This window comes from Phycodurus eques, chromosome 17 (assembly GCF_024500275.1).
Source record: "Phycodurus eques isolate BA_2022a chromosome 17, UOR_Pequ_1.1, whole genome shotgun sequence".
Taxonomy (NCBI): domain Eukaryota; kingdom Metazoa; phylum Chordata; class Actinopteri; order Syngnathiformes; family Syngnathidae; genus Phycodurus; species Phycodurus eques.
The window spans coordinates 1,067,425-1,082,325 of NC_084541.1; the positions used below are offsets into that span (position 1 = coordinate 1,067,425).

Consider the following 14,901-nt stretch of genomic DNA (forward strand, 5'->3'; position numbering starts at 1 on the left):
CCCGCCGACACGTTGCTGACGTCAGCGGGAAGTGGGCGTGAATGAGCGTGTGTACTTCAGGAGCTTGGGAGCCAGTCGGCTGTTGCAGGAGTTGCCCTTCAACTCGTGTTATACGAGGAATTAGCAGAGTATGGCAAAAGTGAATTTGACCGCGTTATAAAAACCTCGGTGTACGTTGCAACCCCTGCTCGAAACGGACACAGCAATGGCGGTGGAGCGGTAAGCTTTTCACTGTCCACGACACGGAAACTTTCTCTCACGACTGAGTGTGGTTCATATTTTAGGCGCTGTAAATGCATTCACACAAGCGTTAGTCTTTAAAAGGAAGCAGCAAAATGGACGTCCGAAGAAGCAGTTGATCGAAAACAGCACTACGACAATGAATTTGCCTGTTTCGTCAACGTTGATTTCCATTCAAGAACGTGGAGTGGGACACGTGACCAAAGGCAGCGTGTCAGTGCAGGTGGCCTCATCTGGCTGCTGTCCACCTTGCACTAAGTGACTACTACTGAGATCTAGTTCTGGTTGTAGGGGGCGGGGGAAAAAAAAAAAAAAAAAAAAAAAAAAGGCTACAGTACCATTTATTATATTGCCATCATTAGAGTATATCGGTCACCCACTGCACCTCGGTGGAGCCCATAGTGGGTGTGAACCATACCAAGTGTTGCCTGACCGATTCCCTTAAACGTATTAGGAGGTTTAATAGCCATGTAGGGTGAAAGCTCAACTTCTACTGTGCATGTGTCCGCACAGCTGAGACTGTCGAGAGCCGCCCAGGCGCCGTTGCACGTCCGGCCTCCATCGTCCCAGAGCAGGGGTGTCAAACTCCTTTTTGTTCCGGGCCACATCGTAGTTGGGACTTAGGACTTCCCTCGGAGGGCCGTTACAACAACTGTCGACCCATATAAATCAAAGATGACCGCATATACCGTAATTACATACAGTATACACAACACATTGACGAATAACCAGTTTTGAAATCAGAACCCTATAAAAACATGTTGTTGTTGTTGTTTTTTTTCCCACTGTTACAAAGTGGGATTGGTAACAAAAAAAAATGCTTGCAAAAATATCTCAATGGTATTACACCAGAACACAAGGAGCAATTTTGATTTGCTTTCGCGGGCCGCGTAAAATGATGCGGCGGGCCGGATCTGGCCCCCGGGCCACCAGTTTGACACACGTGTCCTCGAGGGACAGAGAAGTTGCCGGGCTGCGGTGAACGCGATCGACTCGATTCAACGGGACACGTTGACGAGTGTAGCGGGATTACGTGGGTAAAACCTTGGCCCGTTAGCATCTGCTCGGAGAAGCCACTTCGCAACAATATAGAAGGCGGCCTCCATAATACGTCAGTGCTTACAACTAAAGGACATTTGCTGTCAAACTCTTCTGGTCCACTTCCCACTACGTAGGTGCGATGTTTCTCCCAAGGATCGATGCCTTAATGAGTCACTGGAGGAGGAAATTCTCGCCTTCCTTATGGATGACGAAGCCCAGCTGCGCACGTGTGACGATCTCACCAAAGTCAACCCTGTGACGCCGACAACGGGTAACGGCAAAGAAGCGTGGATTGTAATGCCTGCGGTTGCACTTGCAACTAACCTGTTAATATTGCCGGGATTTTCAACTGTGAAAATCTGATATAGCGAGAGCATATCAATTATTTTTGTGTGTGTGTTGGGTAGTTTTAGCTGGCTTACACGCTTTAAACAACATGAAAACTTATTAAGACAAACTTAAACTTGTGAAAACACTTTTAAAAGTATTCTTTCGCACCTGTTCTCACTCTCCAGCTCTCCAGCTCTCCAAATAAGAGGCCAGGCGTGCTTGCATCAAGCTTTTTATTTGTCACTCCCAGGCGAAGTTTACTGTAAAACCGATGCATAAAGCAAAAAAAAAGAATCAAACATTGTGTATTTAAACGGCAAAAGTTCAACCAAACCACATCATTTTGTATTCTGCTATCGTAATACGAGCATATAATGCAAAACTCCGTAGCTGGGCTAATGGAAATTAGCATAGATGTTACAGTAATGATAAATCTTCAAACAACTGCTTCTCTCACACACATGGAGCAGGAAAACGTACTGTAGCATATAACAATACCCACAGGCATATACTGTATTCTCTCTGCTCGACTTAGAAGGGGACCTACTCTGCCTCTTCTTTTTGCTTTTAACTACGCTGCGTCAACATCCAGTGTACCTCAGTGCTGTCCAGCATCTTTTGGCACTACACTGGCGGCGCGCAACTATACTTGCCTGTCTATTGTAAAAAAAAAAAAAAAAAAAAAACTAGGCTTCACCCGACCGGGATTTCTGGGGCCGATCAGTGAGTTTCAGGTCAAACCAACATTACAACGTGACAGAAATAATGGGTGCTAACTTACTGGATTGAAATTACTTTATTGCAATGGAATGACTTCACCCACACCGAAACGTTAGCGCATGATTCCACGGAACGGCGGCACGTTGACGTCCAACCGTTCGTGCGAGCGCTAGCCTGCTAGGCTACACCACGCTTCGTTGCCTGCTTGCGAGCCGTATCGTATTCAAAGTACGGGAACGTACCTCAAGCGAGCCTTAAACGAACGTCCTCTCCCGTCCACGTTTCCCCCCCATTTTGTCCTTCCAATACAGTCGGCGCGCTCCACTCGTGTTGTCGCCGCCGCGGTAACGAGCGATGCGGTGGCACCGGAATACAAGATTTTATTGCAGTAGTCTGACAGTGCCATCGTGAAAGAGTAACTTGGTCTCGTAGTCTTATCCACGCGTTACGCGCGGTCTGTCTCAGACGTGTTGTCTGTCCCACACCGCCGACATTTTTGTCTTCTTCTATAACTTCATTGGCCGTCAGATATTGATATTTTTATATCTGATCTATTGTGTTGCTCATTTCCTCAGGCCTAAATGTGTTTTTCTGTGTGATAGTGCTGAGATGCCTGCAGGCCAGGTACAGCGTAAAGGTATTTTACACCCATGCCGGCTGCACCTTGGTGGCCCTTAACCCCTTCCAACCCGTTCCTGACCTTTACACCCCGGATGTGATGAAAGAGTACCATCGTGCTCCACAGCTCAAGGTATTGACTTGCGCACAACATGCGATTTCATACGAGTGGCGGTAGGATGGTCGCGAATAGCCGAGCAACATTCAAATTTGGCATTCTTCAGGATATCGCGCAGCGAGCCAACCGCCAAGCGCTCCATAGGCTGGATTTGCACCGCATGTCCGAGTGCCAATTCCGATTGAACGCCTATATCCCATCTTCTGTTTCCACGTCCCGTTCAAATAATGGCGATCAAGCGAGGCTGTGTTTATGCTGACGAAACGCACGAAACAACCCACGTGTGTAGATGGTCCGAATGGCCGAAAGTCAACAGTGCAAATGAAGACGGTTCCAAATGTGACCTCTGTCCAGTCGCGTTGTTGTTTTGTCTTTCCTCGGGCCTCGTGTCCCTGAATGAAAACCTTCTCAGCAAATCATGTCTCTGCAGGATCCGAAGCCACATCTCTTTATCGTGGCAGAGGAAGCTTACAGGAGTGTTCAGGGTCAGCTGGTGCCAGTGGACCAGTCTTTGGTGGTCAGCGGGGAGAGCGGTGCAGGAAAGGTAAAGCCTTTCGGAATGTTGAAATGAAGGCAAACTCGGGAATTCGGGATGAGCGGGATTGTGGCTTTTCGGTGAACGAAGAAGAGGTTCGTTTTGTTGAGCACCTTGAAGGGCTTTTTTTTAGTGCGGCCAGGATGTTTGCGTCTGTTAACGCCCCTCTAAAATGTTACATTGAACATTTGTGTCATCACTTAAGTTTGTCTCGTATATTTCAGGCGGCAGTCAAGCGTAATGAGTTTCATTCTCCGCGCGGATGTTTCTGTGTGGTGTTCGTACGGTCGCCCGTTCGGTTTATTGGAGATGCGGAAGTGCCGGTTGTGTGTCTATACTGTACGCGCCTTGCCGGGCCGGCGAGCTCCAGCTTACCCGGGATCCTGACCGCGATACAGCAGTAGAAAAGGGATCATGTTTCTTCACAGACGTGGACTTCCCGTTGCCTGATGAAATACTATGCCACAGTGGCGGCAGCGTCCTCCTCAGTGGTGCAGAGTCAGGACGCTGTGGAGAGGATAGAGAGGAGAGTGCTGGACTCCAATCCCATTATGGAAGCTTTTGGTATGACGGCGGGGCTGCTGTTTTTCCCCAAAAATCCCAGCTGTACGCGAGTAAACCCTCCGCCTTCCGTGCAGGCAATGCGTGCACGCTCCGCAACGGCAACAGCAGTCGCTTTGGAAAATACATCCAGCTCCAGCTTGACGGGTAATTGCCGCTTCTCGTGAGGAGCCTTCCGGCACACGGTGACCGTTTGGCACAGTCGGTAGGTACTGATCGAAACCTTTTTTGACTTGAAGGTGTCAGCTGCTTGTAGGGGCGTCTGTGCAGACATATTTACTGGAGAAGACGAGAGTGGCCTACCAACCTGCTAATGAAAGGAACTTTCACATCTTTTACCAGGTGTCCTCCAGTAAACCTCATAATACTGTTTCACTCTCAAATATACACTAATCCTTGAGCCCAATGAGAAAATCACTTTCCGCCCCGCGAAGTACAGAACCACATTTGCTTGGCTGTTCAATTTCACACAGGCCTATTTGTATCCATATTATCTCGCATTTAAAATGCATCCAAATTGTATCGCCGCACTCACACTTTGGACCTTCCCTGCTTTGTCGTAGTCACACCGGGCACCCTGTTTTTCAGATGATGAAAGCAGCCACCTTTGAACAGCGGAAGGAGTGGAATATGCCACACGGTCACCCCTTTGCGTGGCTGCCAAATGTGGACAAAACAATGGAGGGTTGGTCTTTATTTTCTTCATTTCGTTTAAGTTTTGCAAGTCCCGGTGACGGCGGTATATTGGATGTCTCGCAGAGGACTGTTTTCAAGAGACCGTTGATGCTATGGTTCACCTGCGAATGAATGCAGAGAGGCAGAGACAGATATTTCGGGTAAGCCATCATCCACTTGTCGGCTACGTTTTGTTTCTCGTTTCCCACAATCTATTATTTCGTATCATCTGTTCTGTCACTTTAGATACTAGCAGGCATTCTGCATTTGGGGAATGTGAAATTCTCAATTTCAACAGATGAATCCCAGCTATGTGACATTAAGGAACAGTCCAAAGGTATTTCAGGAAATCATATGAACACCGACTTTGCTTTATCCCCTATAACGGTGTGAAGATCACGTGCCCGTTAAGGTTTCGTCAACGAATGTGACCTGCGTGTGCATCTCGATGAATAAGAATATCACGGAAGACTTCATTTATTCCAGTAGTTCCGTTGTAAAAGGTGGCACTCCAATCTTGGTCGTTCGCTACCGCACAGTGAAATATTTCATGATGTAAAAAACAAAAATTCTCTTCTGATGATTTTACAGCTAACGCAAGCTTAAGAAATGACAGTATTACATCGACTTATTTTCAATGGTTAATGAAGCTTTAGAACACGAGTGTAACTTACAGAAATAGCGGGACTTTTCCACGATGGTCCCCTTTTTTATTTATTTTCTTCGTGTGTTGTAGACTCCTTGCAGGGGGCCGCCGAACTGTTGCAAATCCCCGCTGAGGCGCTTCGGACCTGTCTACGTGTGAGGACATTAAAAGCCGGGAGACAGAGCGTGCGCAAGCCCTGTTCCCAGGTCGAGTGCCGCACGCGGAGAGACTGCCTCGCCAAAGTCGTCTACGCCCGGTAAGGAGGAGCCTTTGTTCATTAAATGTATACAGTAGACACCCTTGAGGCTGCTTTTCCTCTGTTGCCAAAACATTTTGTCATCCAACGCTCAAAACGTGAAGCCGTGATGCCTTTTTGTTTACGCGACACCCTAGTGAGGATGATGTTTGTCTGTCTTCCCACACAGATTATTTGAATGGCTGGTGACGTTTATCAACGGCAGCATTTGTGCTGACAAATCCGCTTGGCGCAACTTCATCGGTACCTGAAGTCATTTGGTGATTCCGAGCGCTTTCGTCAACTCTTCAACTTACTCGTCACTGCTGCGTCTTCCGTTCGTTTCTTCTCCAGGTGTTCTCGATGTGTACGGCTTTGAATGTTTCCAAAGTAACAGTTTGGAGCAGCTTTGTATCAACTACGCCAATGAAAAACTCCAGCAGCACTTCGTTAGCCATTATCTACGAGCTCGGCAGGTACCAATTATTGGCTGCGCTATTTTTTCTGATTCAGGCCTCCCATTCGAGGCTCTCCTATTTTCTCTGTCTTTCTTATTATTTTTTTGTCATAAAACGTGTTGTTAGAAAACCCTTTTGTTCTCTTAATATTCAGCGTAGATGCAATCAAAGCCGTCCGTCCGTCCGTCCACGTTGTTGGATTATTGATCTCAATTTCTGTAGCACCTCCTGTCCTTACGAGGCTTGCAGTTATACCTCTCCTCGCCGACGTTGGGCCAGAGGGCAGGGTACACCCTGGACTGGTCGCTAGTTAAACGTCGGGCATTCCCACTCATATTCACACCTACAGATATTTGTGAGTGAGCAATTACTTTAAAAAGCGTGCTGTGGGATGTGAGCGGAAGCTAGAAAAAAAAACTGCCGCAAGAGATTCGAACGCAGAACATCTCGACTGTGAGGCACAATTGCTAACCACTACTCTCTGTGATCATAAATACTCGGACTAAAATAATGTTCAGTGGGCATTGCTATTAGAATTCAAATATTTTACATTCAAGTGTTTTTTTTTTTTTGGCGGCACGGTGAACGACTGACTGGCGAGCACATCTGCCTCACAGTTCTGAGGACCTGGGTTCAAATCCCGGCCCTTCCTGTGTGCAGTTTCGCATGTTCTCCCCGTGGCTGCTCGGGTGGCTTTTCTCCGCGTACTCCGGTTCCCTCCCACATCCCCAAAACATGCGTGCTAGTTTAATTGAAGCCTCTGAATTGCCCGTAGGTGCGAATGTGCCTGCGAATATGTTGTTTGTTTCTATGTGCCCTGCGATTGGCTGGCGACCGGTTCGGGGTGTGCCCCGCCTCTCGCCCGAAGATAGCTGGGATAGGCGCCAGAACGCCCGCGACCCTCGTGAGGAGAAGCGGTACGGAAAACGGATGCACGGATGTTCTGTTTTGTACATGTTTGTATTTTCCAAGGAGGAATATGTGTCAGAGGGATTGCAGTGGTCCTTTGTCAAATACAAAGATAACCGGAGCTGTTTGGATCTCCTTGAAGGAAGCCCGATTAGCGTGTTTTCTCTTCTTGATGAGGTAATTTCCTCTAGTTTGGTGCCTTCATTATCATTCCTTTTTTTTTTTTTTTACCCCCATCTGCGGTAAAGTGTCCTTCCCCCCACGTGCGCTGTAGGAGAGCCGTCTCAATCGAGCCTCGGATGCCGAGGCGCTTAGGGTTCGTCTGGAGAAGGAGCTCGGCGACAACGGCAACATCGGCTGGGATAAATTCAGTAAGGTGCCGCACTTCAGTGTGGCACATTACGCCGGCAAAGTCGACTACAACTTACAAGGCGTCGTGGAGAAGAACAAGGTGTGTTCATATCAGCGGAGATAGGCCCCACCCAGTCCCCCGTCAAGCATTGTCGAAAACGGAGAGAGGGATGACGCTCCTCTCGATTTGCGTTCCAGGACCCGGTGGCACCTGAGATCGTCGGCCCGCTTCAGATGTCAGATAATCCCCTGCTTCGGCAAATCTTCAAAGACAAGGAGACTGCGAACTTGTCAAGCAAGGGGCTCAACAAAGTCACTGTAGTCTCAAAGTTCAAGGTGGGCGCAATTCAAATACGAAGACGGCTCGCGTTGTCGTAAATCCGAATTAGTCTTGTTTATGCCGTTGTAGAACTCCCTTGAGAGCTTGATGAGCATCCTCCACACCACAACTCCTCGCTACACTCGCTGCATTAAACCCAATTCTGACTGCAAGCCGTTCATCTTCCAAAAGGAGGAGGTAAATCCGGGGAGGACATCGAGTAATTCCCTTTTCGTGTAAATTTCCCATCTTCTGCCAGGTGATAATGCAGTTGGAGGCCTGCGGGATTGTAGAGACGATCCATATAAGCGCTGCTGGCTTTCCTATAAGGTAAAACCGTTTCTCTTCTCACTCTGCCCGTCATTTATTGATGAATGTGTTTGAGAAGTTACCATTTCGGTTGCACAGAATTCCATTCAAGGCTTTCGTACAACGCTATGGATCGATACTGCAAAACTCAAGTTTCATGTCAGGAGCTCCAGATCCCGGTAAATCCAATTTGTTGCTGAATCGATTTCAAAAAGAAGAAGAATGAAAAAAGCAATCATTTGGGATGTTTACAGTGAGCCTATGGTGATTTTGTTTCCTCCCTTCTGGTTTATTCTAATTTCCCCTCACTAGCGCTCTTAAGTCAGTCTGACGCTCAGTTCTCTACTTGGGATAGTTCGCGACTAAAACAGGATTGTCTAACAAAAAATGCAAGTTCTTTTGAACTGTCCAGGTAAATGCATGTTGGTAAATGTTGTCTGGCTGTCAGAGCTTGCTTTGCTTCTGACTAAATGTTGCGAACTGTGCTTGAATTCCTATTCGTTTTCAGCCACTGTCAGGTGCTTTTACTTGCACGATTACAATCCGTGTGTGTAAGCGGTGTTGTCAACTCATTTTTTGTGCTGAACACCCATAGTTGACACTTGCTTTCAACCGTGGTTAACTCCAAATGGTCTTTTTGTGTTCAAAGTAAAGGCCGGCAGCGGCAACGAAATGGATCTGCAGAGGCTACTCGACGCGGTGTTCCAACTCTCCGCACATATTGGAAGGGAACCCAAATCTTTGGTGCATTGTGGGCAGACCAAAGTTTTTCTCACCCAGTCAATGGTTAGTCAATTCAAATAATTCAGCCTCTCCGTCTGAAATGCAGTACGAATGGCGAGTTTGTCATTGGACGGCCTCCTCATCTTTCTGTCTTTGGCCCCCAGTTTGACTTGCTGGAAGATCACAGGAAGAGTATCCTCTCAAAGTGTGCTTTCTGCATTCAGCGCTGCTGGATGCGCTACCGACGGCGCAAACGTCACGAGCGCCGGCATTCCGCTGCTCTAATCCAAGCAGGTGAATTTCTAATGCCGCGGCCAGGACGAGCCGCTTCCGCCCGGCCCGTTGCGAGCAGGCTGCGCGGCCAAACGGGAAGCGTCTGATCGCAGCGAACGTCAGTCGCAACGGTGGCCCGTCTCGAAAAACGTCCACGTTTTTGACGAGAATAACGTTGCTGCAAAGTGCAGACAAATTCAACCCATTTTGGATGTAATCATGAGTCATAGAATGTATTACTCTGCAGAACTCAGGTGAGTTTTAAGGTACAGTTAACCTGTGTACATTGAAGCCCGCATATTCAAAGTTGGGCATTTGTGAACTTAAAAGCGTTACAGTGGACGCCGCGTACTCAACTGTGCGGCAGCCGTGGATTCACCTTTTCACAACTTTTTTGTGTGTGGGCGGGGGGAATACTGAAACGCTTATTGGGGGTTTATCCCCTCTAATTCAAACAATTTTAGGTTCAAAATATATATATGTATATATTATCTGCTGCGTTTTGCTGTACCCGGTCCGGCCTGGCCCCAATCCCCCGTGAATAGCGGGCATCCACTGTACTTGGGCAGCTTATTGGCACCAAGGAACTATATTCAGAATCAGAATCAGAATCATCTTTATTTGCCAAGTATGTCCAAAACACACAAAGAATTTGTCTCCGGTAGTTGGAGGTGAATTAAGGAGCTTCATTTAGAAAACAATAGCACTTTGCCACAATCTTGGTGTCAAGGAAAACATGTTGAAGAGTTTAATTTTGACAGCCAAAAAAAAAGATTTTCTGCCATCTTGTGGTCTCTATAGGCAATTAGAAACTTTTTGGTGGCTTCTCAATTACTCACAGAGTTGGGGTATTTTTGGCAGGACTCATAAAAATAATTGATGGGACAGCTATAGCGCTTTTAATGATACTCAAACCCGCTCTCTTCACTGTAAGGGATTTTTTCCCTCATGCAAAATAGCGGTATATGGCTTGGCACAAAGGTTGGGAAACACCGCAGAAGAAGATTCAGAAGCTCACTTGTGGGACACGTTAGAGTCATTTTCATCTGATTTGTATGCTTCTTCCAGCGGTCCGTTCTTGGCTGGTCAGGAGGCGCGTGCAGAAATGGGGCAGAGCTGCAGCACTTATCCAGAAATGCTGGAGGAAGTGGAGGGTAAGCTGAAGGAGGGCCGGGCCTCACGTGAGCTGGAAATAATGCAATTGTTGCATTCTCGCATCAGGCAACGTTGAAGTCGTTAGCCGAGGCAGAGCTCGACGATGCAGAAGACCTCACTCGGCAAGACGTGCCGGGATTGAACGCCGTCATCGGGGAACGGGGCTCGGTGCTGCTCTCCGGCATCCAGGAGCCCGTCACGGCGCGAGGGTGGCCCGCGGGGCTGGCTTTGCCCTCGGCCCCATCCATCACGTTGTCCATGAGGGCCACGGGCTTTCACAAGATGATGTCTGTGGTGGCCTCCCTTAAAGTGCCCTCCAGGAGAGGAGAGTACAAGGTGGAGACCAACCAGAACACGCAGGGAATCACCTCTATTCGAGCTCAACCCAAGGTGGGGACGTCTTAATAGAACCTTTTCTCCTATGAATTCCTTCATTGGGGTGTTTTTTTAGTTGTTCTTATGGAAGTGCTTTTCTACCGCATTTCAGGGATCTGTCAAACTTCACTGCAAGCGCTCGCCCCTTCTCTATGCAAACAGGCAACCAGAGATGAGGAATTATGTGACTGGCTTCAATGAACTCCTGCTGGAGAAGGCGCAATAGTTCCTACTTCCATGAACAACTTTTCTGCAAAAGCAGAAAAGTTGTTCACTTTTGTCACGTCACCGTTCAGCATAAGGTGACTTTGAATGTCAAGTGTAAAAAGATGTGCGATACATAATTGGCCAGATCATTTCAGGCTGAACCTAAAATTCACCTAAAGAACCTAAAATTCACTTAATTGGACTTTCTCTTAACTTGTGAATGCATATGGTTGCCCTGCAAGCACCCCACCTCCTCCCCAAAGTCAGCTGGGATAGGCGCCATAATGAAGACGAACGCTATTCAAAATGGATGGATGCATGTTGCTACTTCAGGAAAATAACTTTTGTTTTCTCACTGCTGCCTTCCATTGAATGTTGCTGATCACGGTGTTGTAACTTAGTTAAAAAAAAAAAAAAAAAAATTCAACAAAAACAGTATTTGTATCACTAATCGGCTATTTTGAGTTGTTTTGAATGATTTACTGTATAATGAAAAAACATTCCCTCACACACACGAACATAATGTCAACACATCATTTTGCTTGTATGTTGCAGAAGCAAAGTAGGATATGCATCTTTGCACAACTGATGCAGACATTGCACACCAAAGCAACATTTGTGCAGACTGCTGCTTTAATATATTCACGAGAGGAATATTTGGAACTTTTTGTCCATTTGTCCACATTTTTAAATGTGGTATGTTCATACTAAAACATGCATGCTTTATAGAAAATCTGAATTCTGTGTTCATGGGACAAAATGCACCAAAACTGAATTCCAGTATTGAATTGGTTGAATTGTAAAAAAAAACCCAAAAAAAAACATCTGTCACATACGACATGAATGCATAAGAGCGGCTTCCTCCGAGATCATTTTTATATTTTTAGAAAAGCTATTCTCGAAGTAAATACAGCAGGTTTACCAGTCCGTAACCTCGCTGAACTCCCGCGCTTGAGCGTCTTTTTCTACGACCTTCAAACATCGATCTGAAAACTCCACAAATAAGGGCTCCTGCATAGCTGCCTTCATTGCTTCTCCCTTGCTGTCTGCACTGTCAATGGTCCTTAGTAGTTCTCTCAGGTGGGGATTACAAAGAAGATCCTTGAGCTCTTTTGACTGACCTGTGGAATTATACATCGGAGACAATTAATGAATCACATCTGACTACCGGAATATAAAATCTCCGAAACACTCATGTGTAATGAATGGGGCCTGGTGGCGTGTGATGTCGGCCAGTTTGCATGCGAGTGCCTGGGGCGAGCTGTGGCAGACCGCAGCTTCTGCGTGTGTGCTTATTGTGTTGTACTGTTCTCCTGGTGTTCAATAAATGGATGAGAAGTGCATCAGTGACTGTGGCTCTTCTTTCCCACATGGAAAGTCATCACGGTAACTAAGCGTACTGTAAAACCCCCGCTAAAAAAAAGGATCCCTTATCCCTTAAAATGCACGATATAGCGGGGGAACACTGGATTTTTAAAAGACAATTTTGAGTAAATACCCAACAACTGGAGCTTCTCTAGAGGTACGACATCGGCGAAGTCCTCTTCGTGCAGAACATCCGCCACACTCCACGTGTCTGCAAGGGAGATTGTCCATGTTCTTTTTAAAATAGTGCACCACATATTTTCTATCATTGCTATGCCTTAAAATGGCCCACAATGGACAGACTGACATTTGTTTTAAGCTCGTCAGGGCAAAGTATGCTGACGTTTTCACATGGGAAAAAAAGCAGGCGTGACGCAGAGAGCGTCAATGCTCTAACTTTTGGTCTTTCATGTTTATCCGAATCATTTCTAAACATTTGATATAGTGGATCACGTTTCGAGGGCGAGTGAATCATACCAGTCCTGACAGCATCCTTCGTTCCATTGGGTATAAACTGCTGAACAGGATGACACCCGCCTGAGGATGCATCGACAGTAGATCATGTCATACCGTACTTAAAGTTATTATTTCCAAAGTTAGTTTGAAATATATTATTTTATTTCAAAAATAAACAAACTGAAACTGAAAGGTCCCGTACTTGGCCCAGCTAACGTTTTCATAGCATCTAGGATGTTGTATTGTCCCTATGGTGCCTCAGTAAACTTGAAATAGGAATTCAAATCATCCACGCATTCCTGAGTTCCCGATGTTTTTGTGACGAGAGGCCTGAAATCAGGTCGTTGGAATTTCTCGAGCACATCTACGTCACCGGCAGAGATCTCCGCCTACCTCTCCGCTCCCGAGCCAGCGCCGTCGACATAACGAACACGTGCGCTCGCGCGAGTGGGTCCAATCAGAGGAAAGTGGGCGGTCTTAGCCAAATATGGACAAAGCAGTTGAAATACTGGGTCAAACAGAAGTAGCTGGCAGAGGGGCCTTTTCTGGACGCTCTTATAACAAAACCAAGGTTGTTTTTTTTGTTCAAATGGAAGTGACACTTTTGTGTTACAGTCACTCTATGGAGGCCAAAATATGGGACCTTTAATCGTGAACTTATTTCAGATGTGGATGATTTTATATTAGAACCGCAAGATTAGTGTGTCTTACCTTTATGCCTCTTGTAACAGGAAAGAGAACAACTGAAAAGGGGAAAATCAAGTAGTTAACATAAATAATAAAAGGTGCATTGCGATAGTTTTGTGTAATTACTCCATTTAAATAAAAATACGAAACCAGACATCATATCAATTCACTGGAGCGAAATTAAGACACTTCTAAAAAGTGTGATTTCAAAGAAGTATGTATATTAGCCGGATAACTGCAAACACGACAAACAAATCGAAGTGACGAGCATTGATCGACGTTACAAGGAAAACATTGTAATGTTTGATTACTCGGAGTGGGCTCTCTTAATTTGCCAATGGGAATCGAAAAAGTGCCCACGTGTTTTGCAAAACGTGTTAAATGACTTACTATCTTATTCGGCAGGCTGGACATCTGTATTTCGGTGTGTGTTCGCTGCACACTTTGCACAGCTGCATCATGGCACTGTGCGTAAACAAATAGCAGATAATGCAATACTTTAGTTCCGGTTATTGCATGAGAGGATGACCCGGAAACACTTGTCGTCTATTTCCGGCCAATTTAGCCTTCAAGACAAAAGCGATAAATTCTCTGTCCCGAATCTCGACATAGGACTTTTTTTTTTTTTTTTTTTTAACAGTGTAAATTGTGACCAACACTTCGCCGCCATAAATATACAACCGATCTTTTAAAATACTGTGTTATAGCGACGCCTTTCCTCTCCCGTTGTGTTCATGTGTGGTTTTATTTTGCTAATTACTGTCCTGAAGCGCACTCGGTTCGAACGTGAACCACTTTTTCCTTTCTGCTCCAAATTGCTTTCGGCTGAAGCGCAAGTAAACGTGTGTACGCCCAAAGTTACAACACTGCTGCTTGACAGGGCATGGGCCCAGAAGGACATAAGTAAACGGCGAAGCTACAAAGAGGAATATAGAGCAGTACAAAGTGCTGTAGCATCTGTAACTCTTGAGTGTGAGCAGCTAACTGTAGCTAGACAGGCACAAGTCTTATCGCTTATCATGCAAATATAAAACACATGAAGATGTCAGTGTGGCATGCTTCAAGTGTGGAATAAAAGGACACAACGTTAAGACAATGGACTCAAAAGGTGTGGTGCGTTCACTGCAAAGGCGCAACACACAAAGAATCCCTGTGCAAGAAAAGGCAAGATGGTGCCAGAAAGGTTGCAGAAACCCAACAGTTAGGTGGTGGCGGTGGTGGCGATGATGATGTCGTCTTCATGACAAAGCACAGAATGAAAGCCCTCCATCGCGGAACGCAAAGACGAAGGGCATCATGCCGCACGGAGGAGCGACATCCCACATTGTGAACGGCGTCCACTGGCTCCAGAGCTCGGTCGACACATTAACACCGCGAACCCGTTCGGTCGCCTTTCAGACGGAACAGCTCATCGCAGATGAATCCTTTGGAGACGTCCAAATCCTCGGAACTTCAGCCGAAACATTTTCTGATCTCTCTAGTCCTCCACGGAGGCAGACCGATTATCTTTGCGTTTAAGACGACGGTCAACATCTTGGCCTATTTTCTGACATGTAACGGACTTGACCGGTAACTGAATCGTAATCAATTTGCAT

At 46.3% G+C, this 14,901-nt stretch overlaps 2 protein-coding genes across 5 annotated transcripts; one reads left to right on the forward strand and one right to left on the reverse strand.

Annotated features, from left to right (window-relative positions):
- The first annotated feature begins 4 nt into the window (after positions 1 to 4).
- On the forward strand, positions 5 to 12,148 carry LOC133415741 (unconventional myosin-XIX). Of its 4 annotated transcripts, XM_061702069.1 has the most exons (24): positions 5 to 219; positions 1,416 to 1,552; positions 2,934 to 3,082; positions 3,498 to 3,611; positions 4,031 to 4,166; positions 4,241 to 4,310; positions 4,403 to 4,505; positions 4,752 to 4,848; positions 4,923 to 4,999; positions 5,085 to 5,175; positions 5,575 to 5,740; positions 5,910 to 5,983; positions 6,074 to 6,195; positions 7,150 to 7,263; positions 7,361 to 7,537; positions 7,636 to 7,773; positions 7,847 to 7,954; positions 8,016 to 8,086; positions 8,165 to 8,244; positions 8,715 to 8,851; positions 8,953 to 9,082; positions 10,130 to 10,215; positions 10,283 to 10,606; positions 10,704 to 12,148. In XM_061702069.1, exons 1-24 carry the CDS (start codon positions 206 to 208, stop codon positions 10,815 to 10,817), a joined length of 2,829 nt encoding a protein of 942 aa, XP_061558053.1. In that variant the 5' UTR covers positions 5 to 205; the 3' UTR covers positions 10,818 to 12,148. The 4 variants fall into 4 exon arrangements, with proteins under 4 accessions (XP_061558053.1, XP_061558054.1, XP_061558057.1 ...); XM_061702070.1 differs by lacking the exon at positions 7,847 to 7,954; XM_061702071.1 differs by lacking the exons at positions 5 to 219; positions 1,416 to 1,552 and having other exon boundaries at positions 3,037 to 3,082; positions 3,174 to 3,611.
- Positions 9,928 to 13,809, reverse strand: znhit3 (zinc finger, HIT-type containing 3). Its single transcript, XM_061702074.1, has 5 exons — positions 13,697 to 13,809; positions 13,331 to 13,362; positions 12,641 to 12,700; positions 12,297 to 12,374; positions 9,928 to 11,919 (listed from the first exon to the last, which is right to left on the reverse strand). Exons 1-5 carry the CDS (start codon positions 13,765 to 13,767, stop codon positions 11,717 to 11,719), a joined length of 444 nt encoding a protein of 147 aa, XP_061558058.1. The 5' UTR covers positions 13,768 to 13,809; the 3' UTR covers positions 9,928 to 11,716.
- Positions 13,810 to 14,901: the final 1,092 nt, after the last annotated feature.